Source organism: Panthera onca, chromosome C1 (genome assembly GCF_046562875.1).
Source record: "Panthera onca isolate mPanOnc1 chromosome C1, mPanOnc1 haplotype 2, whole genome shotgun sequence".
In the NCBI taxonomy this organism is placed as follows: domain Eukaryota; kingdom Metazoa; phylum Chordata; class Mammalia; order Carnivora; family Felidae; genus Panthera; species Panthera onca.
This window is the reverse complement of record NC_138346.1, coordinates 186,721,746-186,748,046: the sequence shown is the minus strand read 5'-3', so window position 1 is coordinate 186,748,046 and position 26,301 is coordinate 186,721,746. Positions and strand designations below refer to the sequence as shown.

The 26,301-nt window shown below is 45.4% G+C and overlaps 1 protein-coding gene and 1 pseudogene across 4 annotated transcripts in view; one reads left to right on the top strand and one right to left on the bottom strand.

Moving 5' to 3' along the window:
* Positions 1-235: 235 nt before the first annotated feature.
* Positions 236-796, bottom strand: LOC132675234 (large ribosomal subunit protein eL30-like; annotated as a pseudogene).
* An 11,337-nt stretch (positions 797-12,133) lies between these two features.
* The window catches only part of RNF220 (ring finger protein 220), a 231,168-nt gene continuing 217,000 nt past the window's right edge, over positions 12,134-26,301 (top strand). The window contains exons 1-2 of one of the 4 annotated variants that reach the window (XM_060626179.3): positions 12,134-12,319; positions 18,745-19,486. In XM_060626179.3, the coding sequence (XP_060482162.1) occupies positions 18,862-19,486 (625 nt within the window). In that variant the 5' untranslated portion in view covers positions 12,134-12,319; positions 18,745-18,861. The remainder of the gene's footprint in view (positions 12,320-18,744; positions 19,487-26,301) is intronic. The other 3 variants (XM_060626181.2, XM_060626180.2, XM_060626182.2) reach the window with 3 other exon arrangements.

The following is a 26,301-nucleotide window of genomic DNA, read 5'->3' as shown; positions in this document are numbered from 1 at the left end:
GTTGCCCTCCCTTATGGGGATGGCATCATATCGATGCCTTATTTCTCCCTTCCTACTCAGAGTGCTTCCAAAGTATCAGAGAAGGGACCTCTCATGACTTCCAGATATTTCGCCCTTTGATTTCTTTTTTCAATTATTTGTTTATATTTAGTTAGTTTTGCTTTCTAGCTATGTTTTACTTATTTTTTTTTAAACAAGCTCTGATCAATTTTATTAAAGAAAAATTTTGCATGTTTTACTTTTCACCAGTCTGTTCTGGCATGCTTCTAATGATATCAGAATCACCTGGATCAACGATAGCCAGTGTGCATACTCCACAGTATTTTCCACGTTCTATGCCCAATTCAATACTATTGCCCCTGTAGTGATAGACACCAGTTTTGGCTAACATGACATAATACTCTATTTCAGGTTTCTTCAAGGCTGGCCGTTGTTGGTCAGGATGACCAGTTTCGCTTTGCCATGTCTGATCATTTTCCAAGTCCGCTTGGTACTTTCCCCTTTTCTTTCTTTCTTTCTTTTTTTAAAAAAATTTTTAAATGTTTATTTTTGAGGCAGGGAGGGGCAGAGAGAGAGGGAGACACAGAATCTGAAGCAGGCTCCAGGTTCTGAGTTGTCAGCACAGAGCCCGACGCGGGGGCTCAAACTCATGAACCGTGAGATCATGACCTGAGCTGAAGTTGGAGGCTTAACTGATTGAGCCACCCAGGTGCCCCCACTTTCCCCTTTTCATAATGAGTTGGAGCCCAGAGTAGATTGACTACAGCAGCTTTTTCATCTTCATTGCAGCCACCATCTTCCCACCTTAGGTGCAGGCTGGCCCCAACCAGGAGTAGCCACCAAGATGGACAGGAGTGAGAAAAAGGTGCTATGTCTTACTTTTAAAGCTACGTTTTAGCTAACTTTTTGAGTGGGTTATTTAATCTAAGCTTAAATTATTTTGTCTATAAAATATGGATGAAAATGCCTACCAATCAGGGTTTTTGTGACATTGCTCATCTAAAAGTGGCTAGGTGGTTCATTTCATAGCTCTTTATAAAATGTCATTCAGTTCAGTACATTCCTTCACTATCTGCAACTTGAAATCATTCTAATTGCTTGCTATGCTCTTGTCCTAAATGTTCTTGCCCTTAACTCACTTAACTTCTCCAAATTCATGTGGTCTTCTGGTAGGCTGGTCATATAATTTATTTAGACACTTTTTTTTTTTAACATGGGGGTTGAATTCAAGACCCCAAGATTAAGAGTTGCATGCTCTATCAACTAAGCCAGCCAAGCACCCCTGATTTACTTGGACACTTTTGAGAGTACAAGGGGGCAGTCCCATCAATTATTATGCTAGGACAATAGGTGTAAACACATTAACCCTCTCCTGGCTATAGAAGACTGCTTCCTACCCTGGGAATTATCTTCATGTTGCCATTTCAGGACTTCATTGCTTTACTGACCTGTATAAATTCTTCCCTCTGTCACTACTGCTATCAGAACTGCATGTATTTACTTTCTAAACCACCCTCCTTTACTAACTTTTCCACTTCTGTTAAAAGCTAGTCTGTACTTCGGAGTTTATCTTTGACTTTCTATATTCCTTCAGAGCTCATATCCAGCCACTCGACAAAGTTCGTTAGTTCAATTTTTTTAAGTTTATTTATTTATTCTGAGAGAGACAGACAGTGTGAGTGGGGGAGGGGCAGAGAGAGAGAGAAAGAGAGAGAATCCCAAGCAGGCTCTGCACTCCCCAGGCAGAGCCCAACGTGGGGCTTGAACTCACGAAACTGTGAGATCATCACCTGAGCTGAAACCAAGAGTCGGATGCTTAATCAACTGAGCCACCCAGGTGTCCCTGCTAGTTCAAATCTGTAAGCCTACATTGAGCATGCACTTTGTTCCAGACACCAAGTGAAGTGCTAGGGATACAAAGAGAAGATAGATAGTATCTTGGTATAGTGGTGATATTAACATGGAAGTTATCAAATATGCTTGACTGATTCAAGGAAGACTTTGCAGAAAATAAAGGTGAAGCCAACCTGCCACTTACTATGTGAATGAACTAATATATATTTTATTACCTAAATTTGCTAGACACTATGCTATGCACTAGGAATACATTGATAAGCATGCTGGGTATGGCCCCTGTCCTCTTGTATAAAAGTGAGAAATGTTAGAAAGGAGAAGAATGGGCATAATATGAATGTATAAAGGGAGAACTAACCAACTCTGCTTTCAGGTAAGCTGAAACCTGAAAAGATGAATAGGGGTAGTTAGGTGAAGGGTAGAGATTGATAGGAGAGGGGAAGAGAGAAAGGTGTGGAAGAGGAGAGAGTATGATGCATTGAAGCACTGATGGGAGCCTAGCGTGTCTGCAGAAGAGATAGAAGTGGGAAAAGGCACATAGAATGAAGGTGGAAGCACAGGCAGGGAGGGGTAAGAACATATAAGACCTTAGAGACCATATTAAGGATTTTGACTTTATCCTTGGGACAGCCATAATATAAGCGTTGACAGTGATATAAACAGATTTGCCCTTTTTAAAAGGAGCTGTTGCAGTGGCTTAGATAAGAGATGGTAAAAATGGAGAAAAAGATGGTTTTCAGAATATCTAGAAAGTATAAGACAAAATTAGTAATTGATTTGTAATGAATGGTGAAGAAGAAATGGTCGGGGATGACACTCAAAGCAGCTGATACTATCATTTACTGAGTTGAGAAACACAGAGGACCAAGTGTGGGAATGAAGATGCTAAGCGAGGTGCTAGTGAAACACTCAGGTAGGGGGCTTATGTAGGCAGTTGGATATGTGGGTCTGGAGCTATAGATTTGTGAGTTGCAGGTATATCAATGGTCATAAAGCTGTGGGAATGGATCCATTTACCTTAGGAAAAAGCCAAAGTAGGAAGAGACCTGTGCCTTAGAACAGAATGGGAAAAACATTCAGTGGTCACACAAAGGAAGATTTGTCAAAGATGGTCAAAAAGGAACATCGAGAGAAGAAAGAAGAAAATCAGAAATGTGTAATATCACAGAAGTTAGAGGAAGAAAGCATTTCAAACAGGGAATGGTCAAGTAAAATGAGAAATAAAAATTGATGATCTTACTGAGGCAGTTTTTTGAAGAATGGCAGGCGCAAATTCTAGCTTGGTGGGGTTGAGGAGTAAGAGGTAGGTAATAAAATAAAGGCAGAGTCTGTGGGTAACCCTTTCCACAAGTTTGGGAAGGAGGGGAGGGAGAAAGAGAATAAGAGCTGGAAAAGGATGTGGATGAAGGACTAAGGAGGATTTATCTTTTTTCTTTTAATGTTTATTCATTTTTTGAGAGACAGAGACAGAATGTGAGCAAGGCAGGGGGCAGAGAGAGAGGGAGACACAGAATCCAAAGCAGGCTCCAGGCTCTGAACTGTCAGCACAGAGCCCGATGCAGGGCTTGAACTCATTAACTGTGCGATCATGTCCTGAGCTGAAGTCGGATGCTTAACCGACTGAGCCACCCAGGCGCCCCCTTTTTTTTTCTTTTAAGGAGAGATACTTGAGTATGTTTAAATGTTGAATAGAAAGGAACCATTAAAGAGGAAGAGGTTGGAAACAGGAAAGAGACAATACTAGTGCAAAGACCCCCCAATGAAAGCCAGGGCTCTAAAGCACAGGTGGAGAGTGCAGTCTTTAAAAAGAGGAGGGGCAGGGAGGCTTAGTGGCTCAGTCGGTTAGGCATCTGACTCAATTTCAGCCCTGGTCATGATCTCATGGTTGGTGAGTTCGAACCCCGCACTGGGCTGCACATTGATGGTGCAGACCCTGCTTGTGATTCTCTGTCTCCCTCTCTCTCTGCCCCTTCAGTGTGCATGCTCTCTCTCTCTCAAAATAAATAAATGAACTTAAAAAAAAAAAAAAAAGGAGGAGGGGGCTCTTCTTCCCTCTCTGGAACAGGAGAGAACAAGGAAAGGGAATTACAGGTGCAAGTAGGAGGTAGGAAGTGAAGTAGTTTCCCCTTGATGGCTTTTCATCTTTCAAGAACAGGTACTCAATAAATATTTATTAAATCAATCAATGAATAAATGCAAGTAACACAAATCTGAAATCACACAGTTTCTTCTTTTTGTCCAGAAGCATTCTGTTGTCTAAAAAAGCACGGAGATGATAGTGGAGGTGAGCGGGATTAAGAGTATTTTTGGGGAGTGCCTGGGTGGCTCAGTTGGTTAAGCGTCCGACTTCGGCTCAGGTCATGACCTCGCGGTCTGTGAGTTCAAGCCCCACATCAGGCTCTGTGCTGACAGCTCAGAGCCTGGAGCCTGCTTCGGACCTGCATCTCCCTCTCTCTCTGCCCCTCTCCTGCTCACACTCTGTCTCTATCTCTCAAAAGTAAATAAATGTTAAAAAAAAAGTTTGTTTTTTTTTTTAAAGAGTATTTTTGGAAAGAGTGCCTTTCAGAAGGAAAACACTGCTATATTGGATGAATTGAAAGTAAAAAGCTGCCTATCTGTTCTATACAGATTTGTTTTGTTCTATACTTTTAGTTAAAAAAATTTTTCAATCCCTAGAAGTTTCAGGCCACAAACTCAGACTCTAAGGGGAGATCATGGAACTGTCACCTACTGAGCACTTATTTGTCAAGAACTCTGGAGAGTAACTTTCATTTTACTTTTGTACTGACTTTATGAGGTAGGTGTAATTAATACTGTCTCCATTTTAAGATGGTGGAAACAGCTTCAGAGAGGATAAATATGACAAGGCCACTCAACCATTAAGTGGTAGAAACAGGATTCAGACCCAAATATGCCTTCAGTTGTTCTTAACTATGGTACTGTAGGTCCATCTCAGATTTTTTTTTAATGTTTATTTATTTTTGAGAGAGAGAGAGACAGAGACAGAGCATGAGTCGGGGAGGGGCAGAGAGAGAGGGAGACACAGAATCTGAAGCAAGCTCCAGGCTCTGAGCACAGAGCCTGAAACGGGGCTTGAACCCACAGACTGTGAGATCATGACCTGAGCTGAAGTCAGACACGTAACTGACTGAGCCACCCAGGTGCCCCAAGTCCATCTCAGATTTTAACTCTTACCACTATAGACACTCTTCGTGGTGCTGTTATGAATAAAATGTTCCCCAACATGCTTTATTCTTGTGATATTTCCCATTCATCAAGATTCAAATCCTATCTCCTCTAATGCCCTACTTAAATCCTACTTTCTCCCAAAACACTTCAGGACACCTCAAACCCTGATGGTTTCTCAGTGCTTTGAAATTCTACAGCGGTTTGCCTGTGTTACTCATTTGATGAGTCTTTTCTTCACTGTAGTTAAGAATATTTAACCTTTCTTAGAATTTTCTTATAGTTATGACTTAACACCATAATTCCACAAACTTCTTAGGAAGTAGGAAGTGCATCTTATGTTCTTTTTTTTCTTTTTTCCTTTCTTTCTTTGCTCCTTCCTTCCCTTCTTCCTCTCTTTCTTTCTTTCTTTCTTTTTTTCTTGACAGCTTTTAAAACTTCTTCCTAATGCCTTGTCCATATAGTTTGTAGTCCGTATTTGTTGCTAATGAGATGAAATGGGATTTCTGGGTCAATCTAATCATTGATACTGGTTGAATGTCTCTGAGAACTGTCTGCAACTACTTCAGAAAGTTTCTTGATGATGTCAATCTGAGAAATGGAGGATTTATTACTATTTCTGCTGTAGATTTAATTTTTATTTTTTGGTTACAAAACTGGGAATCTCAAAAAGTTTATTGGTTTGTATGTGTATGTGTGTATTGGGAGGGGGTTCTTTTTGAAAGGGACTGTAGAAAAGCAGACTTTTTATTTTGTCAAGGTTTTTTTGCAGCTTACAAGTTCTCATAAAAAAAAAGTCCAAATTGGTTGAACTTGAAGTTCCCCTCCTCCTTTCTCCTTCTTCAGAGCCTTTTTCTAAACCTACTTCCCTTAAAATGACTTTTATTGATTTTCACTCAATGAGAGTTATTCTTCAGAATGAGGATGGAGGGGTCAGAGAGAGAAATTTACCCTGTGTTACCTGTGGAATAGGTGTACCTCCGTATCTAGTCTTGTTTTATTTGTTCTGTTTCCTGTATCCAGAAACCTGCACACTAGGGATCATTAGGTCCTCTGTGTCTTGGTCAGAGCTTGAGTACAGTATACTAATAGATCAATTTATGTGTTCATTCATTCAGCAAACATTTATTGAGCAGGCATGTCCTAGACATTGGAGATACTAAGATGAATAAGATGTAGTCACTGCCCTCAATGACCTCCAGATGTACATGAAGGCACCAACTTGGTGGGGGTTGGGGTCAGGGAAGGCTTCCTAAATGAGGTAACTGAATATCTTCCCTTAGGGAATCCTAACAGACTAAAGAGGTCAGCCTTGTAAAATACATATAAACATCTAATCAAATTAGCCAATTAGAAAGACATTTATTAAGAAAGGACAGTCTTTTACCAGTATGCCCTATTTCTTTTTCAATTTTTTTCCTAATATCTTTGTCTCCAGTCTTATCCCTATCCAGCCTGCATTTAAAATTGCCTCCAAAGGTATTTTTCTAAACCTTGATCTGATCATGTCATTCCTGTCTTGAGAATTTTTTTAAAAGTTTATTTATTTTATTTGGGGGGGGGGAGGGGCAGAGAGAGGGAGAGAGGCTAAGCAGGCTCTGCACCATCAGCCCATGGGGCTCAAACTCATGAACCATGAGATCATGACCTCAGCTGAAATCAAGAGTCCAAAAGAGTTGGACGCTTAACCAACTGAGTCACCCAGGTGCCCCTGTCAGGAGAATTTTTAATGGGTACTCATTCATTCATTCTATATAATCATCAATCACCTACTGTGTTGTTAAGTATTTGGGATGCAATGGTAAGCAAACAGTTCTTCAAGAAGCTTATAGCCTAGACCAAGTAAGCAGACAGTTCATACAGTTTCATAGTTTCATACTAGCTTTGACAGGATAAGCACACAATTCTGTGGGAGTATATAGAGGAGCACCTGTCCTATCTTGGGAAGTCGGGTAGTGCTTCCTGAATCTTGTGCTCAGATTTAAATCAATTCAATCTTCTAACAGATACTAGTATCTGTTGTGCTAAGTCCTATGCAAAACAACTGCTTTTAAGCAGATCATAGTCTAGTGGAGGTGCCTGTAAACTTAATCGATAATTCCAGCACAATGTGGTAAGTGGATAGATAAATGCATTGGATGCTAGGACAACAGTGGTTGAGGAAAAGAGAGGACTGGTTGAGCCTAAGAGAGAAGTCTAAGGCCTAAGCAGGGTCTTGAAGTATGAATACAAGTTGTCTACATATTAGATCATCCATATCCATAACAGACAAACAAAACCCTTCACAATCCATTGATCTACTTTTCCAATGCACCCTTTTATCTTCTATACCTTTGTTTTTCAAATTAGAAACAAGAACCCCTGAGTTATTTAGTGTTACACATGGGATATGAGAAAGTACTGGATAAATGTGGTGCATCTTTCTGGAACATCAGTTTTATCAGCTGATAAATAATTGAGAACATTGTTTTATATTCAAACATAATATATTTGTGGGTTGAAGGCAAAATTCCCATGAATTTTTTCGAGATAAAACAGGATACATAAATTCCAAGCTAGTGGCAAGCCATTTCAGGCTTGCCCTTAGACACCACCCTCCACAATCACCCCTTTCTTGTGGAAAGTTTGAAATGTACTATCTGAATGTGCCAGGAACTTTCATGTCTCTGTGCCTTAGCATATACTGTTCCCTCATCCTAGAGTGCTCATCCTACTTTTCTCCCTAGGCAATTTCATGCTTCAAAGCCCAACTTAAATGTCAACCCGTAATAGTCATTCTTTTTTGTTGTTGTTAAGTTTATTTATTTTGAGAGGGTGGGGAGGAGAGGCAGAGAAAAGAGGGAGAGAGAAAGAATCCCAAGCAGGCTCTGCACTGTCAGTGCAGAGCTGGATTGCGGGGCTCGAACTCACAAACTGCGAGATCATGACCTGAGCCAAAGTCGGACTGAGCCCCCCAGGTAGCCCCCATAATAGTTATTCTTAATATAATTTCAATGTCATCCCATATAATAGTTATTTTTTTGAACACCCACTCCTGTCTCTGCCTCCTTTCCTGGTAGCTCCAGGCAGAGTTAGCACCTCCCTCTTTTGTGTTCCCACCACCCTTTACTCAGAATTTCCATTACAGCACTGCTCACATTGTACAGCACCGCCCACTCTCTGCTTCTGCATCTGTCTCTGCTGCTGAACTGTAAGCTTCTCTAGGGCAGGGATGGACTATTTTAAAATTTATCTTTGTGTCCTTAGTATCTGGCACAATAAATGTCTGTTGAATGTTGTATTTATGGACCATTCCTTATTCTGCATCACCTCTGCTCTTACTTAAAGTAATATCTCCTTTACTTCTCATTTTCAGGGAATGATGTGTTCCATGAAAGTATATTTCCCAGACAACTGAAATTTACTTCCTAAGGTATCAGAATCTGCTTTTGGTGGGAATTTATTTTTCTAAGTTTTTACATACTTGCTTGCTCTCATAAGTAAAATATACTAAGCATAATGTGTTCCCTGATGACTTACCCCTGAAAGCATTAGGGTTATGCTGGTTTGGAATTTGTGACATCCTCTGGGGCCACTGATGGGATAGGGCGTTTTGCCTCCACACCGTAGAACTCCATTCCCTTCTGGTTTTTGAGTTCTTGTGCTTGCTTCTTTTATATTGGTCACCACTTCTGGCTGTGAGCATGCTTGCTCTAACCACATTGCCCTTTGCTCTTTTTATGTGCTTTTTAATGGATATTAAAATTACAAAACTAATATATGGTCACTGAAACACAAACAAACAGAAGCATTTGAAGTAAAAAGTCTCTTCTTCATTTCTGGCTCCCCCCTTCCCCCCACCCCAGCACTCACCCACATCCACACTCCCACTCTCTGGCATAACCATTGTTGGCAGTTTAATGTAGGTCCCTACAGGCCATTTCTGTCAATATGTGTGTATACTCGGGGACATACAAAGATCCAGTCTTATTGTACACGCAGTTATATGGCTTGCTTTTCTTCCCACTCGACAACATACAATAGGTATCTTTGCATGTCAGTATATCCAAGTCTATCTCATCCTTTTTAATGGCTGCCCCCTTTTAATTTGACAATCTTAATCAGCTGTGAATGGGAAAGCCAAATAATCAAGCTTATTAGAATTGTACCTAAGAAAGAGTAAATCGGCTCTGAGTGAAGGCTTGAGGAATTCTCCTAGGGGTAAAATGTGTTAACTTTAGTACAAGGACTTTGTAATGTTTATTTTGGCTATTCTGGGACCCTTTTTGCTTATTTCCTGGTCCATTGTGTTTTGGATAGCTGAGGTTGCTGGACAATGACCTGTGAATTAGTGAGGTATTACATATTCAATATTACATTATATAATTTTGCTATGATTTTGTGCACTAATTTTTTTCATTATTCCATCTAATTATTTAGTACTTACATCATAGTGCAGAGCATTGAATATGGTAGCAGTTAAAAAATGGTTGGCTTGATGATTGACATTGGGCTTTTTATCTATATCATCTACCTGTGAGAATGTCCACTGGATTTATGAGAGCTCTAGAAGCTGATCTCAGGAAGCCTTTTACTACTAATGAACATTAAAGTACTGATAGTATCTTCCTAAAAATAATAAAATCCTATTTTGTATATCTGTAAGTTCTTCCTTCCACTATATCTACCATAGAAAGTGGCTAAATCCTGTTTTCTTTTCTTTCTTTCTTTCTTTCTTTCTTTCTTTCTTTCTTTTCTTCTTTCTTTCTTTCTTTCTTTCTTTCTTTCTTTCTTTCTTTCTTTCTTTCTTTCTTTCTTTTTTAGTAATCTCTATACCCAATGTGGGGCTCAAACTTACAACACCAAGATCAAGAGTTGCATGTTCTACTGACTGAGCCAGCCAGGTGCCCCTAAATCCTTTCAATTCCACCTTTTAGATCTCACTGTAATATGTTCCCTCTTCTCCATTCAGTGCTTCAGTAACTTGGTTCAGGCCCTACTAGATCCCAACTGAATTACCTGTAATAAACTTCTTAATTGGTCTTCTTGCCTCTTGTCTAACCTCCACCATGCTCATCCAGTAACTAACTAGTGCTCTTTTTAAGAGAAATCTTACCATGTCACATCCCTGAAAAACCCTCTATGAGTTTCTCATCAGCTTTAGGATGAAGTCCACTTTCCTTAACTTAGTACACATAGTCTTTTGTGATCTGCCCCACTTGTCCTGATTATCTCTTGCTGCTCAATGCCTCATACTTCAAGTTCTAAGGAAATCAAGTGACTTATATAGTTCCTTGAACATAGAGAATTCTCAACAAATGCTCATTAAATGAATGGATGAAACACCTCTTGGCTCAGGATGGTCCCTGTTCACACCACCTATCTCAGCATAATTATTAATAGTGCCCCTTTTCACTATCAGACCTGTCTCAGACCAATAAATGACATGGTCATCCTAATTATAACAGGCATTGAATTGTTTTCTACCTCTAGTCTCCTCTACCAGATGGTGAGCTCTGTGGGGACAAATTTTGTTTGTTCGTTTTACTTCTCTATCTTCATTTATTCATTCAACTAAGAGACTGCCACTGTTAGATACTGAGGATATAATGTTGAATAAAACAAAAATGGTTCTTGCCCTCAGGAAGCTTACAATCCAGCAGGAAAGAATAATCTAAATGGGAAGAATAGCACTTAATACAATAAATGCTGCTGTGAATGAATGACTAACTGTAGATTAAGATTTAGAGGTTCCTAGACAAACAACCCTAATCCCATGAATTACAGATACAGAAATAGTCATAACCATAGAACTCTAGGTTGACCAACCATTATAGAGTTGCTAATTAAAATTTTGAAATACAAGCCACACATGTACACCTAAACACACATGACATTTAGATGCTGCCTTAATGTTAAACATAAAAAATGACCATGGAAAAGTAGCAAGAATGAGACTTTTCAGGGGTCTGTGTTTTTAGAGAGACAGTTTGTAACCCCATGTGGTTCTTTGCTTGAGTGGATTATCAGTATGTACCCTACCTGCCCCCCCTACTTTTTTTTTTTTCAGATGAGAAATCTGAGGTTTCAGAAACTGAGCCACAAACAAAGGAATGATTTTTTTAAACCAGGATTAGACTTTGGTTGGGCTTTGCTTTCAGAGCTAGGACTACCTCTTATCCTGGACTTGTTAACCATGTTCCATGGGCAAACTGTAAAATGCTTTCAACCTCAGTTTCCTATTTTATATATAAAATAATGACAGTGTTATCTCCAGAATTAATCTAAGGATTAAATGAGGTTATGTAAAGACATTTAGTCCTGTAACCTGGCTCTTAGAAACCACTCAGGGAATGTTAGTTCTCCATCCATTTCCCCCTATTTATCTTTCTGTCCTTCATATTTAAAAAATGATATAAAATGATTTGAAAAAAAGAACTGTAATATAAATACTGATAAAATTTTTAATTTTTGATTCTGGGTGCTAAACTAGGCCCTCTCCACCATCTCTAAAAGTTGCAGTTTTATTTGTATTAATTTGTTATCTTATTATTATAGGCAAAGACCCTGAGGAGCATTCCAGGAGCAAAACAGTAGGTAAGATTTTTCTGGAAAAGCAGAGTTTATGAGGGACCCAGGATTTGGGGATCATTTAGCTGCAGTGGGTGTCAGCGTTAAAGATGTACCCACTTATTCTTGGTCGCTTTTGGTTCAAGAAAGGAAGAAGAGCACCAAACCATTCATTGAGGTCTCTCGGGGCAGGATGAGGGGGAAATGTGAACAAAAGCAACAGCTCTCTTCAGTTTCCACAATGTCCGGCGACCCCAAGACTTTCGAGCTCTTTCTTGAGGGCCAGCAGGTCTGTTCTCCAGGAGTGCCCTGGGTCTGGACTCCATTTCCCAGAGTCCCTTAGTGCCCTAATGTATTCAGTGCTCAGAGTGCCTGTATGTGTGTGAGTGTGAGAGAATGTGTGCGTGTGTGTGCGTGCGTGTGTGTGTGTGTGTGTCTCCGAGTCCCTGGGAGAGTGGAGGCTCATTCACTGATTAGAGTCAGCGCTGAGAGGCAGCACTGCTCCTTCTCTCACACCAACCGAGTCTCTTGATCTGTACATGCAATCCCAGGCAGCTCGCGAACACAAACCCGGGGCCAGCCGCCTACTGCTGCTGCTGCCGCTGCCGCCGCCGCCGCCACCGCTGCCTCCGCCGGCTCTGCGCACCCGGGACTTTTCATGCACCATACTCACCGCCTCCTTCCCTCCGTGTCCTGAAAAGTGCGACCGTTCTCCCAAGGAATTTCTACGGCAAGTATGGAGACCAGAATGGGGTGTGGGTGTGTGCGCATACACAGAGGGGTGGGTGTGAGAGCCGCGGGTTGCTCGGGAACCTAACTTTCCGGGTCCGTTTCCTAGGGATTCGGGCGGCTCCCCCCGACAGGGGCAGGGGCTGGGACCTGGGCTGGCGCGTCTCAGATCTTCGCGACGGTGCCTCCCGGCACCGGTGCCCTGCGCACTCTGTGCGCGCTGCCTCGCTCAAACTTTCCGTCTAGAGTTTTCCTTAATGTGTTTTATTTCGGGGGTGTGAGGGGGAGGGACCAGACGCGGGAATTGAACAAGTAGGGAGGGTGAGGGGACAGCCAGGGAAGGGAGCAGGACTTCTTTTCTCTATCTTTTAATAAGCCCCGTTCGCACTTTATTTGGGTCGATGGGGAGAATGCCCAGTCGCCGGGCTCCCCCATGTACCCCGCGGTGATTTCCGGCAGGGCCCGGCCCGGGCGGTGCTCAGTGGGGAGCCTGAGGCGGCGGGCAGGATGGAGAAGGAGAAATCCTAGGGTCCCCACCGCCCTCACACAGCACACAACCAGCCCCGTGGGGTACCCGCGCACGGCTGGGAGCGTCGGGCCAGCGGGTGCTCGGCTCACTTTTTCCCAGCGGGGGCGGGTGTGAAGGGCGTGGAGGGAGGTGGGGGTGGGGTGGGGGGAGTCGCGGCGCGCAGGAAGGAGGCAGGTGCTGGCACTGAGGTGGACCGTTCGAAACGCAACCGGTAAACTCCTTGCTCCGCCCGGCTGGACCGGCCTGGCCTTAGAGCAACCCGACCCGTGGGGGGTCTCCCGGGATTTTCGGGGTCGGGACTCTCGCCCGGCGGTTCTATGGAGCGGGGCGGGAGGACAACCTTACAGACAGCGGCGCGTGGCTCTTTTTGAGGTTTTATTTTTATTTTAGACCTACCTTAAACTGAGTAACAATTTCTCTTCCTCCGACTTGAGAACAAAACTTTTCAGCGAGCACGCAGGTCGCTGCAGTCCTGCGGCCACCACCGCGGTGCTCGTCGGCCCCCGCGGAGCGACCTTCTCCGCCCGTAGCCGGGCCCCGCCACCGCGCTCCTGAGCCTCCGGCCGGCCCCCCTCCCCAGCCTCGGGCTTTTCAGGGCTCGGCCTGGGCGTTTCGCCTTTGTGCTTTGTAAGGGAAAGCCTTTTCTTCCAGGGCACAACAAACTTGGGCGGAGAGCTTCCGTGTGGCCCCCCGGGCGAGGCCGCCCACGGTGGTGAGACTATCCGAGGGGATGCCCGGTCCGTCCTCTGCTCCACGAGCCCCTCCAAGAGCTCGAGGCCCAGGTGGACCCAGGCCGGCGAGGTCGCGCGGGAGCCCCGAAGGAGCGGGGACTCCGGCTGCCCGGAGGCAGAGGAAGAGCTCTCGTTTCCCGTTCAGAACGCGCTGCTTTTTTGGGCCCTGGCCGCGGCGCCAGCGGAGGGCCAGGGCCCTGGCCCCGAGCCGGGCGCGCGTCGCACCGGATGGGTGCTTGGGGCGGGGGCGCTCAGTGTGGGGCCCAGCCCTGCCTAGCGTGGCCGGGCCGTCCGGGGTCTGTGGCCTGCGCCGCCTCCCTGCCCTGGGAGCAGCAGAGAGGGAGGACTCTGGCGCTCTCTGCCCGCGATGCCCGCCAGCCATGTCTCTCCTCTAGCCTCCGCTCTGGACTCGGCTTGAGGGGCAAAGGGGAAAGAAAGGAAAAATAAAGAGAAAAAAGGGCGGGCAGTGAGGAAGCCGCGGGGCAGGCTGGAGGGAGCAGACTGACCAGGGGTGCCCGGCCTCCTTCTCTGCGGGTCTCGGGGTTCTTGCCGAAAATGCAAAATGAGCCGTGGGGGGAAGGCAGAAAGAGCGTCGAGTAAGAGATGCGGGCGTCTTCCGTTCCCATCCCTCCTGGCCCGCGGAAACCCGGCAGAAGTGGCGTGAGTTCACTCGCTGCGATCCGGGACGAGGTGGGGGAAGGCCGAGGACTGGGCGGCGCCGCCCCGCTGGTGACCTACGGGGCCGGGGCCGGGGCCGGGCGCCCAGCGAACGGGGACACACACCTGTTCTGTGAGCTGCGTCGTGTGTGGCGGCCGGACGGCAGCGGCGCGAAAGGCAGAACCCTCCCTCCCTCGCCCCAGGCCTGCAGTCCCGGAACCGGGAGGGCCTGGCTGCCCCGCATTTACTGGAGCGCCAGAATCCATGAGCCCGGTGGCTGTCCGCCGAAGCGGTGGCGCGCGGCGATGAGACCCGGGTGACCGCGGGGCGGGGTTGTTCTGGGGCACGAGGTCCTTGGACTTTGATCGAAGGCAGCCTGCCCCCAGCTCCTGTCCCGCGGGCCTTGCCGGGCTGTGGACCAGGGCCCCTCGCACTTGTCCGTTCTTCCCTGGCCGGCGCCCTCGTTCCCCAAAGTTACAAGCAGCTTGTTCCGTGCAGAGGTTGTTGGGACCTAAAGTATTCTTTGTGCAATGGCAGCCGAGAGCTGGAGGGAGAGGTCTGGCCAAGGAGTGGTGGGCTCCGCTCTGTGTTGGCCCCAAGTTTTTGTAGGTTTCGCCTTCACCTCTTCTTCTTCCGTTTTCCCTAAAAGAGTTGGTTTTCCCTGGTTAAGACTCCTACCGGCTGAATTCTGCACCCGCTCAACTGAGCTGGCAGCCTCGTAGCCCCGCACTCTTCCACAGGCCGGGCTGTTTCGGATTCTCACCCGTTGGCCAAGCCGGGCCTGGGTCGGGGTCCAAATCTGGGACCGATACCCGGCCACGTCTGAATCGCAGGCGTTGGCCCCAGCCGGTGGAATCGTGTTAAGCTTATGCTTCCTGAGCTCTTGCATATGGTGGTAAAATTTCTGTTAGAGCGGTGTTTCCAAATACCCCCTGGGCATTTGGTGTGCGGGAATTCTCTTCAAGCGGAGAAGTCTGTGAACTTAAAAAAAAAAATTCTTTCCTGAGTTCTTCACAACCCCCCACTACCCTGGCCCCATTTCCCATTGTTCTTTGCTTTTTAAGTTGCCTGTTAATTTTTTAAAAGTTTATTTATGCAAAGGAAAAATATCGTTTAATTTGTTCTATTATTTTAATTCCTGGCTTTTGGAAACGGTTCAGAGACCACAAAAATGTCACCTGTTGTAATAAGCAGGGGAGTGTTGTGTGTGCGTTTTAATTGCCAGCAGAGTCGTAGTTTGGTGGGCGTTCAGAGCTAGGGCTCCGGGAAAGAGGCTTTGCAGCTTTTCTTTGTGGCAGTCATTTGCAAGTGGGTTTGGCTCCCAGCAGCGGCAGCAGCGCCGCTTCCTTCTACGCCGATCCCGGCGCGGGTCAGGAAGCCCAGACCCTGGACAGGGATGGTCAGAGGCTGGGGTGGGAGATTGCCGACTCTCTGAGACTTTCTTTCTGGCTTTCGATTTTTCAGTGCGAAAGTGGCTAGTTCGCGCCGGAGAGCGCGGAGCGCTGCGCATCAGCCCAGCTTCAGACATTTTCACGTTCCGAACGCCAGCTTCTTCGTTTCATTTGTCTTGGTTCTGGCATGTTTAACCACGCAATTAGTAATCTCACTAATTATTCAGTTAGCTGGCGTTGTGCAATCACTTTAAACCAGGGTCGGGTGTGTGATTTAACAAACAAACAAACTCCCACGCATACAGACCTGAACCAAACCCATCACGTCAAGGATTTGAAATTTTTAAAACTCAATATTTGTTGGTCCCTCCGTCCAACCTCACTGCCTGCCAGACAATTTATTTAGCTTCGTGAATTGATCCCTCCTCCTTGTTTAGTTAATTCAACAAAGACTTTTTGCAATCTGTTTGGAGTTTGTCTGATGCCGTGGAAAAGTAGCTGATGATTTATTTGGTTGCTTTTCGATTTCTGTCTTCAGCCCTTCTTTCTCCTCCTTTCAGCGGGGATGTCAGCTGTTATTACTTCCTATTGATCCCTTTGCAAAGTGAGAAGTGAACTAAAATTAATGTCAATTCCACTGCTCGGATCAATAGCTGGAGTTATTTTAATCTGGATTTGCACGAAGTGCTAAATTAAAAAAAATCAGCATAGAGGCAGAAAAGTAACAGTTACTTACTTTCCCTTTGCCTGGTTCTTTACAGTCACCCAAATGCTCCATCAAGCTGATTATCTTACAATCCATATTTTTTTAATTAAGAGGGTCAGTTAGTTTTCTTATTTTGGGTTCTGTGTTTAAACCCATGACATTTTGACATTGGGAGTGTATTAACTATAGATTTTCATAATGACTGTGGTCTGCTGAAGCCTCATCTATACAAGTTGTTAATGTGAGGAGGGGGTAAGAAAGAAAAGGAAAAAGAAAAAAAAAACACTCCTCCTTCCCCCACAGAGACCAACGCCCACACAGTGGAGTAAAAGAGATGTGGCCTGGAAAAATATTGTTGATTTATTTTCAGTATAATGAAGTTTCAAATGAATAACCAGGTTTGAGTGATTCACCGTGTTCTGTTGAAGTGTCCGGTGCTGTCGCCAGATTACTAATTTATGAAACTCATTTAACATAATGAGGTGATCCAGGAAGTAAAAATAGAAAGTGAATTCTCTGGGCAATTGGTTATTTGGGGGGAAAACATTTGTCCCCTCACCCCAGTGTATTATGTTCGTCCTCTTCTCCTGCTTGCCTCATGTAGTACTGCTTGTTGAGAGAGAAGTAGTTAGTTATTTCTGTTACGAAGAGCTGCTTAGAACCCTTGGAACAACCCTAGACCCACTTTTAGAGCGTCCATGTTGTGTGACCATTAATCTGACTCGAAAACAGCCAAGAACAGGATTCCCAGACCAGACTCGTCAGGCTAACTGGCTATCCTTGGCAGATCATTCCCTGCACTGCTATGACTTGACAGGAAAGTTATTTAAAATTTGGAAGAGAGAAAAATCCGTTAATGTGAGATACATAATCTGGTAATTTAGCAATGATGTCTATAAGGAGAGATGCCAAATGAGGAAGCAGTCTGATGGTGTGCACTCATCTTCCCAATTAATAACAGTCATTGACACGTCTGCTACAGGATGAGAGAAGGAAATACTCTCTTTGCACTGCATTAAGCCAAGGGGATTCATCTGCAGTTTCACTGAGGCTTCTCTATTTGAGGGAATACCAAAGATACTCCATTATTTAGGGGTGTGTGTGTGTGTGTGTGTGTGTCTTAAGGGAGGGGGTAAATTCTTATTTGAGACATGATTCTCAATTTAAAGGTTTTAAGTTGTAGCAGATGGTGGCTTTTGGTTTACACTTTGAGTTTCATTAAGTTTCTATCTAGTGTATATTTTTGAAGCTAATAAATTCTAGTATTCGTCTTATGTTGTTCTGACTTCTGACGTATAGCCCTTCTCCCATGCCTCAGCCCCCTACTCAAAATAAATTTTGAAATGGAATCAGTGGCTATAGAAATGCATAACCTAAATTTAAAAGAGAAATTGAAAGAAGTCTCTCCGAACTCCAATTTGTTCCAGGGACCTTTATCAGACATCAACTCTGACTGGGCCAATAAGCTGAGCAAAATAAGTCAGAAATTTTGTTAACATTTTGCTCCAAATGTTAATGGCAAATTCAAGGCTGTTTACAAATCTACTTAAGAGCAAGTGCATTAGTAACTAAAATTACCGATCCGCTCTTTGCTGCCCCTGGAAGACAGCCGCTTCTAGAGAACATACGCCAAAGGCACCCATTATGGTTTTAAATATTGTCAGAGATGCCAGGCATTTTATTGATGAAGGTTTTGTTCCTTCTCAGAAAAGAGAAAACCTGTATGATTAGAGAAGGGGTGTGCATCAAAAATAATATTGCTGTTGTTTCTTCACATAGCACTTCTTTCTGGAAACAGTCTTAGATGATACATGAAGATGTGTGTTTATGTATGTGCCAATGTGTGTGATTTATCCACATGTACAATTTGTAACAGCTAACACGTACAGATGGTCTAGATGTGCTTGATTTAAGAATTTTTCAGCACCAGGGCATTGTTAGGGGAGATGAAGAGAGGATGTGTTTTTTTGGAGGGGGGTCGTCTAGGTAGAACCTCGCCTCTCTTTGAACATCAGGCCAGCCATGGGTGGTGTATGCAGGGGGAAGCCCTTTAAAACATAGACCCCACCCAATCTACTGGGTGACTTGGCCTTCCAAAGCTCATTTGCTCAGGGAATATTGTATTTGGTGGTTTTATGATTTTTTTTTTCCTTTGCTGGGCTCAGGCGCATTTCACCCGGAACGTGTAGGGACCAAAGTCAGCTACGCGTACATCACAGTAAGTTGTCTATTGATTTTCCTGAATGAAAATGGTCTGATGCTGCTGCCCACTGGCTCCTAAAGCCTGTGGTGTCTCTTGCCCGAGCATCTGTAAGCCAGAAGGATGGTGTTTCGATCACTTGGGGTTTCCCTTTTTTTTTCTCCCCCTGACCTTCCTCCCCCTTCTTTTTTTCTCTTTGCTGTTTCCGCAGGTCTTAGAAGGGGATGATTCCCCAGTAATATTCCCTGCCCTGATCCAAGGTGCCGCTTGGCCTCCCTCCCAGGGAAGACTGCTTCTTGTGTGACACCAGCCATAGAAAGAGACTCCGATGGACTTACACCGGGCAGCCTTCAAGATGGAGAACTCATCCTACCTCCCCAACCCACTGGCATCCCCAGCACTGATGGTCCTGGCGTCCACGGCTGAGGCCAGCCGCGATGCTTCCATCCCTTGTCAGCAGCCACGACCCTTTGGTGTACCTGTCTCAGTAGACAAGGACGTGCATATTCCATTCACCAACGGTTCCTACACCTTTGCCTCTATGTACCATCGGCAAGGTGGGGTGCCGGGCACTTTTGCCAATCGTGATTTTCCCCCTTCTTTACTACACCTCCACCCTCAGTTTGCTCCCCCAAATCTAGATTGCACCCCAATCAGTATGCTGAATCATAGTGGGGTGGGGGCTTTCCGTCCCTTCGCTTCCACTGAGGACCGGGAGAGTTATCAGTCAGCCTTTACGCCAGCCAAACGACTTAAGAACTGCCATGACACAGAGTCTCCCCACTTGCGCTTCTCAGATGCAGATGGCAAGGAATATGACTTTGGGACACAGCTGCCATCTAGCTCCCCCGGTTCACTTAAGGTTGATGATACTGGGAAGAAGATTTTTGCTGTCTCTGGCCTCATTTCGGATCGGGAAGCTTCATCTAGCCCAGAGGATCGGAATGACAGATGTAAGTACTTTGGTGCAAGCCCTCCCTACCCCCACCAAGCCCTGCCTTACAGTAGTGTTCAACAGGTCGGTGGCAGTTTTCATGCTCCTAGTAATGGGAAGGGCCAACTACTTCCCACTCAATGGCTGTGGAGTGTGAACATTTACTTGTCTGTTGTCAATGAGCATTGACAGTTCTGGTAGGAAATGTTTTTCTGAAGGTAGCCAGAGGCGAGTTGGCCTCCACACTGCCTCTCTCCAGGGGACTCTGGAGTGAAGAGGGGTGCCATATATATACTGGAGTGACTATCATTTTACTAGAAAGCATAGGTTTCTACGAAATTTGGGGGACCTGAAGAAATTCATCCATCCCTCCTCTCTTTGCTGTCCTTGTTCTGTTTCTCCGATCTTGGTATATTATTTTTTAGCTTTTCCATTGTATCACATCTAGTGGACTCCACGTGATTTTATTTTCCCAACTCTCAGCCCTGCTCCACATTAGGCTTTTTTTTCAGAGAAGGACAAAGGTGTCGTCAATCACCATAAAGCATTTCAAACAGCTGTGTTTTCCTTGTGATCGCAAGGCTAGAAAGCCGACTTCTCTTGGGATTTAACAGGTTTGCTGGATGCTTATCCTTGGGCTCACTTTTAGGACTAGACACGGTTGACCTGTGTGACTGCTCCATATTTGGTGTTCACAACTATTATTAATTTCTGCTTATGGAACAGCTTTCTTGTGTTCTCCAAGTGCCTTGTTGAGCTTTGGCTACCCTTGGTAATAGTTGGAACTAAACCTTTATTTGGAACTTGTAGACCAGGAGTGCTGAACCCTACAATCTTCTCCTCTAATAGAATCAGAAAATAATTGTGTTCTGATGCTTTTGGGCTGTGGGTAGGCAGAGCAGTTTTCTTCAAGCCTGGTGAGAATTTATGAACTGAGGGTGTTTTTCCACCCAACCCTTTGTTCTGAGATTTGCTTCATTTTATTTTCTTAAGAAAACTACATCTGAGGTTTGCTTTCCCCTCTTCTGTATTTTTTGTGCTCCTGTCCTCTCTATAACCACCAACACGAATACCATTTTTTCTTCTCTTCTCTTTATGATGCCGAGGAGAGTAATAGAGACATTGCAGCTCTCTCCCCTGTCGGCACTGCTTCCTCAGGCTGTCTCCTTGAATTAGGCACTGTGTTAACTTTCCTGCGCTAAAAGGCATCTGCCTAAACCCAGCGTACCTTTTCAATAAAAGTCATCATAAAATCAACCTGCCTTGTAAATCCATCGCCCTTTGGTTTTGAAATATGTTGCAAGTGTGTCTTTTATGTCAGCGTCTGTAAGCCCGAGACCTCCCCACTTAAGGGAGAAGCTGCTGTATGCCAGCACAAGTGCCCGTGTGTTCTCACTTCCCTTCAGCTCCTTCCACCGGCTCCCCTTCTGGACAGCTGATGTGTGTGTTACCATCTTGCTTTTTGGGTATACCTCCCGAACGTGCTGGCTTTGTGTTGCTCTGTTTTGTTTTACTTCAGCGCAGTTTTCATTTGTCAATGTGCAAGTGATCAAGGCTAGCTGTAATCTGACCTCTGGCTAAAGCTGCCCTGGGTGAGGTTGTGACAGATTCTGCCCCCTTTTTCTCCAAATACAAGTTGAAAATGAAATCCTCTCAAAACTAATATGCTACAAAGTAACATCTGGAGATCAAGATTCCTTTCTTCTCTCCTAACAAATCCAGCTTGTCTCCATTTTTCTCTCTTTTTAGCCCAAACCTGTGTCAGACCCCCAGAGCAGGAGGAAGCTTGTTAGTCAAGTCAGAACTCATAGATGTGGCTATCCATTCCCTTTCCGAGTGTCAAAGCCATAACTCTTCTGTTTGCCTGGTTTGCATTGTGTGGTGGTGCCATCCCCCATGGAGATGGATCCCTCACACAGGAATACGCCTGGGTGGAGAAAAATTAAATGAGTCTATCTCCCAAAGTGAAATGGAATTCTGACCTTGAAATTAATGAGATTCTGATCAGAAGGGTGGGGAAACTTCTTTATTTGAAACTGTAGTATTATATAAATTGGAGCCCTTTCCCCTTTTATTTGTTTAAAATATTCTTCCTTTAGAGAGTACTTTGTGTTCTCTTTTCTCTATCACACAAACGTAAAACCTCTAGGCGTGTCTGTGAGTGTAGGGCGTTTGCACACCCACCTTATTATCGAGAGTTGCATTCGTGACTAATCTTCAACAAGAAACAAAGGTGCAAAATGAACAGGAGCCTCTTAGCCTGTGATCCAGGGCTCCTTCCTCCTTTTCTTCCCTTAGGTGGCATAGCAGCCCTCCCAGGGTTGTACTGGGTAGCATTTGTGCTTTTGATTTTGAGTTTTGGGAAGGTGGGAGAAACAGTTTTCTGTAGGGAAGGGCTGAAGAGGCACTGGGACAAAGTCTGCAGCAGCTTTCTTGGTTCCTGTCATATGCCGACGTGTGTCAGAATATTTATGGTCTGTTTTATGTAAATACATATTTAAGGGCCGTTAGAAGGCCTGATTATTCCCACTAGATGCCTTTCAGGTCCTCCCTACAGAACCGTTTTGAAATAAGTAATATTTCTCAGATAATCGAGTGACAGTGTACAAGACTGCTTCCAAAAGGAGAGCTTAAGGGGCAGATGGGGCAGTGAGGGGGATGGGAAGGCAAGAAGAGAGGATAGAAGGTGTTGGAAAGAGCAAAGTAATAGGATGCAGTGGCTTTTGGTCAGATTGCCAAAATTAACCATGTATATTCTGGTTTTTTATTCTTAAAACTTAGAGTTAATTTCTGATGTGGTGACTTATTTTTCAGTTCTCTTCATATAAATAAATTTTCTCATAAAATGTAAAAAAAATGTTTTAATTAAATACAACAGTAAACCTCCTAAATAGGCACTTAGCTTTAGGGGTTTTTTTCAGGGGCAGGGTTTTTTTTTCAGTATGGGGATGTGTGTGTGTGTGTCCTTTACTTAGAGTAGAAGTTTTATGACTGAGTTTTAGGTCAATGAAAAATCAGTTTTACAGTGGAAACACTGACAGTTTTTACTGTCGCAGCCACCCCCTGCTCACACACTGCATCCATATGCAGATATGTCCACATGTGAGAGCATTTGAAAGAGGGGCCTGCAGACATGGTGTAATGCACACGTGTGCTTGCCTTAAATCTGGGTACTGATAGGCAGGATTTCTTTTGTGATTAAATATGCATTTTTGTACTGAAATGTAGCTATTTGGGTAAAGTATTGTTTCTCTTAGTAGATGATTCCGGTTTGCTTGCCTGTTCATCTACCTGGCATCACAGGTGATTCATGAGGTAGGTGTTGGGGTCTATGGAGAAAGGAAGCCTTGACTCGACAGGACTAACTTATTTGCCCTGGAAAAAGGGAGACGTGTTTTGTGAGAAGCTATTCATGGAGGATGCATAATTCCCCAGGATGGGAACTGAGGTAACTCCTGTTTATTGTCACTCCCTGAACCAGTCTCCAAGGCTTCTTGTCCAGGGAAATGATGCTAAAATTTATGGACCAATTACGAATAGTCCACGTGTGTCTTACATATGAAGTGTCTACAGATATGTTTCCCAGGGCTTTTAAAATAAACATTTCCTCATTAAGGAAACTTTACAACAAAAGGGAAGATAAGTATTGTCTGCTGCCTTGTGCTAGAATCTATACATTTATTACCCCCTCAGTGCCCTGGCTCTTATCATGTGCATTTCCCGATTGTTCTCTGTAGCCACCCCCCCTCATGCCCAGATTCTTGCCTGGGTGACACAGGTTTTTTTGGCCAGCCTGCCAGTCATTCCACTCAGCCCAAATTGGAGTTGGCTAGTATGCATGCTCACCAGAGAGCTGAGAGGAACCAGAACTGCACCAGTTGGAGCAGTGACTGGCCCTGCCTTCTGATTTACCTCAGGGACATGCAATGGGCAATGACCCTAAAGTCTCCCTGCTTCCCTGGCCCTTCCCTGTGTCAGGCAGATTTCACAGGTAGGTAGGAAACCTGGTGGCTCACAGCAGTTCTTGGATGTTCTGCTTTGCTCTCATCTTTGATGTATTTGAAAAGTCATTCTTGGGCCCCAAAAGCCCTGAATAGTAGATGGTATTTTGTACCCTGAGAATGTGTCTTTATGAAGGCATGTATCATTGAAGACCCCGTGTCCTAAGAATCATTCAGCTGAGCCCATGTAGGCCCAAGGGCAGCCTGGAATGAGGAGTCCTGGCTACATTGTGGGGGTAGGATTAAGGGGGATACTTCCCAAGGCTCTGGGATTGGGGTGGCCAGGGACCCTAAACTGGGCTTTTAGGAGGATTGTTCTTGCTGGGGCAGTTGTCACCAGGCTCAACTTCTGGATTGTAGCTGGAGCAGATGACCACTGTGAAAGGGCCAGCAAATCACCAGAGGAGGTGGGTCAGATGGTTCCATCCGTACTGAGTTGCCCAGACCTAGCCCGGTTGTTGCTCAGCTGCTCCCTAGTTTCTCCCTGAGCCCCTTTTCTCCTCCCTCTGGGGGTGGAGGGCAAGAACTCCCTGTGATGTGTGGTTGTTTCTGGTTGTTCACTCCCAGCACAGTCATGGAGACTCCTTTTCATGCTGCTGGGTTTAATTGTCTTGTTGGGATAAAGAAATGTTTGCACAGCTAAAGTGGGGCCGGGCTGGACGGGAGCAGTCCCTGATGGCTGCAGAGCCATCTGGCCTGGCTTGGCTTGGCTCAGCGCGCCGCTCGCCCGCCGCCCGCCCGCCCGGCGGCTGGGCTCGCTCCCGCTCCCGCTCTCTTCCCCTGTCCTCGCTCCACACCGCGCCGCTCTGGTCGGCGGCTGCCTCCTCGCGCGGCCGGAATGCCTAATCACCATGGTGAGAAAACGGACACCGCAGCCGTCCTCCCTCCTCGCCTCGCGCCCTCCCTCCCATCAATTGTCATGCAGAAGTGATCCGGGCTGCCGTTTCCTCGCGGCCGCCAGCCAGCCCCTCGCCGCTCCCGGCAGAAGGGTGGCTGGTAATTGATCGTTTGGGGGAGGGGGCGCGGAGAGGCGCGAGGCCCGGCCAGGGGGCTGGAAGGACCACAGAGCGGGCACCGTTGGCTCACTTGGAAAGGACTCCCTAGCCTCCGCCACTGAGATGGCTTTTAAGTGGTTTGAGAAATGTTGGTGACCTCGCCGTCGCTCGGCCGGACTCGGAGACTGCGGGAGAACTCCCGGCGCTGCCCCAGGGCCGGGCGAGCCCCGCGCTACCACCGCAGCCGCAGGCTGCGGCCGGGACCCCGAGGGCCGGCCTGGTCCCCCACCCCCGCCCCGCCCTCCACGTCGCGCGTCCCCAGGTCGCACTAGGAACCGAACCCTCGGTCGGTTTCCTGTACAGCGGTCTGAGCCGCAGAGTGTGGAGACGGGGTGAGGGGACACTGAGCGAGTGTGACCCGGGAGAGGGGCACGCCCACGCGGGTGTCGGGCTGACACGGGACAGGGCGGGAGGTGCACGTGGGCGGGTGGCGGAGTGAGGAGGCGAGGGGACCCCGCGCGGTCGTTGGGTGCCCTGCGTGCGGGGAGGGGGGCTGGGGGACTGGAGGGGGTGGAGTGGGAGTGGGAGGAGGGCGTGGAGAGGGCGCCGGGGCGCGTCGATGAGGAGGGACGTGTGTACACGCGCATCAGGAGCTAGCATTTCCCTCGGCACCCGAGGACTTTGAGGTTTCTCCTGTAGATTCGAAATGTTTTTCCCGTCTTGCTTTTCAAATCTGTAAAACGTTCCAGGGAATGTTTCCCAAAGTCCAGGGGTTCGTGAATCCGCAGGATAGCTGGTATTCGGGCGAGGCGAGTCTTGGTCGCCTCTGACCGTCTGAATCTCGCAGCCAGCACAGCGGGGCTTGTTAAAGTCCGGGCAATTTCTGGAACTCTTCCCACGGGAAGTTTTCCGGGGCTGCCTTCCGGTCAGCGGCCCTAGGTTGATTATTTGGTGGCCCTTTTTTGTTTGAAAACAAAAAACACACATTGTGTCCTAATAACAAAAGTTGCTCTCCTTCCCCATCCCCTTTCCTCATTAGGCAGGGAAGAGGAAACTGAAAAAATAGAATTATATTTTTATATTAGTTTTTGTTATTTTTAACCCTTGTTAACTACATCCATCTGGTTAATAAATATTAGCACACATTGAAATGTATTCTTAGTAAATACTCGGCATTTAGAGTGACAATACATTTAATAGAGTTATATTTTCATAATGGTTTTTCATATTTTTAACTCTTATTAACCACATCCGGAATGTACTCCTTATAAACACTTGGGATTTGGGGTGATGATACGTTTTAAGTGTAAAATCCACAGGATTTGAACACCAAAGCTACAATAATTTATGGATTTGAATTTTCTCTTCCAACAGTTTAACAGCATTTCCCAGTGCCATTTTACTCCTCTTAAAGACAGATGAACTGCAGACTTAAGGATAACTTATTGCTGTATAGCAACTAAAATGCCTTCACATTTTAAAAAATACCATTTAAATTGTGGCATTTGTGGCTGAACAGAGTCTATTTTTATCCTGTATAACCTAAAAGTGTGTGCTGCAGGTGCGAATTTGTAAATATTTCTTTATGGGCAAGGAGGAGATTTTTCTGCAAAAGAACTTTCACCTACTTAGTCTCTTTCTTATGCCTTTTCCAGGAAAAGATCCTGATTTGGGACTATGGGTTTAGGCCTGGAGAAATGATAGGCTGTGGTATGAATCAGTTAACCTGGTAGATGCTTACATAAATGGGAGGAATTCATTCACTTCCATTTTTACCCAATGAATTTGACTTTTCTATTATCTTAACTACAGCTTAGTTTTAGTGCTAAAAAAAAATT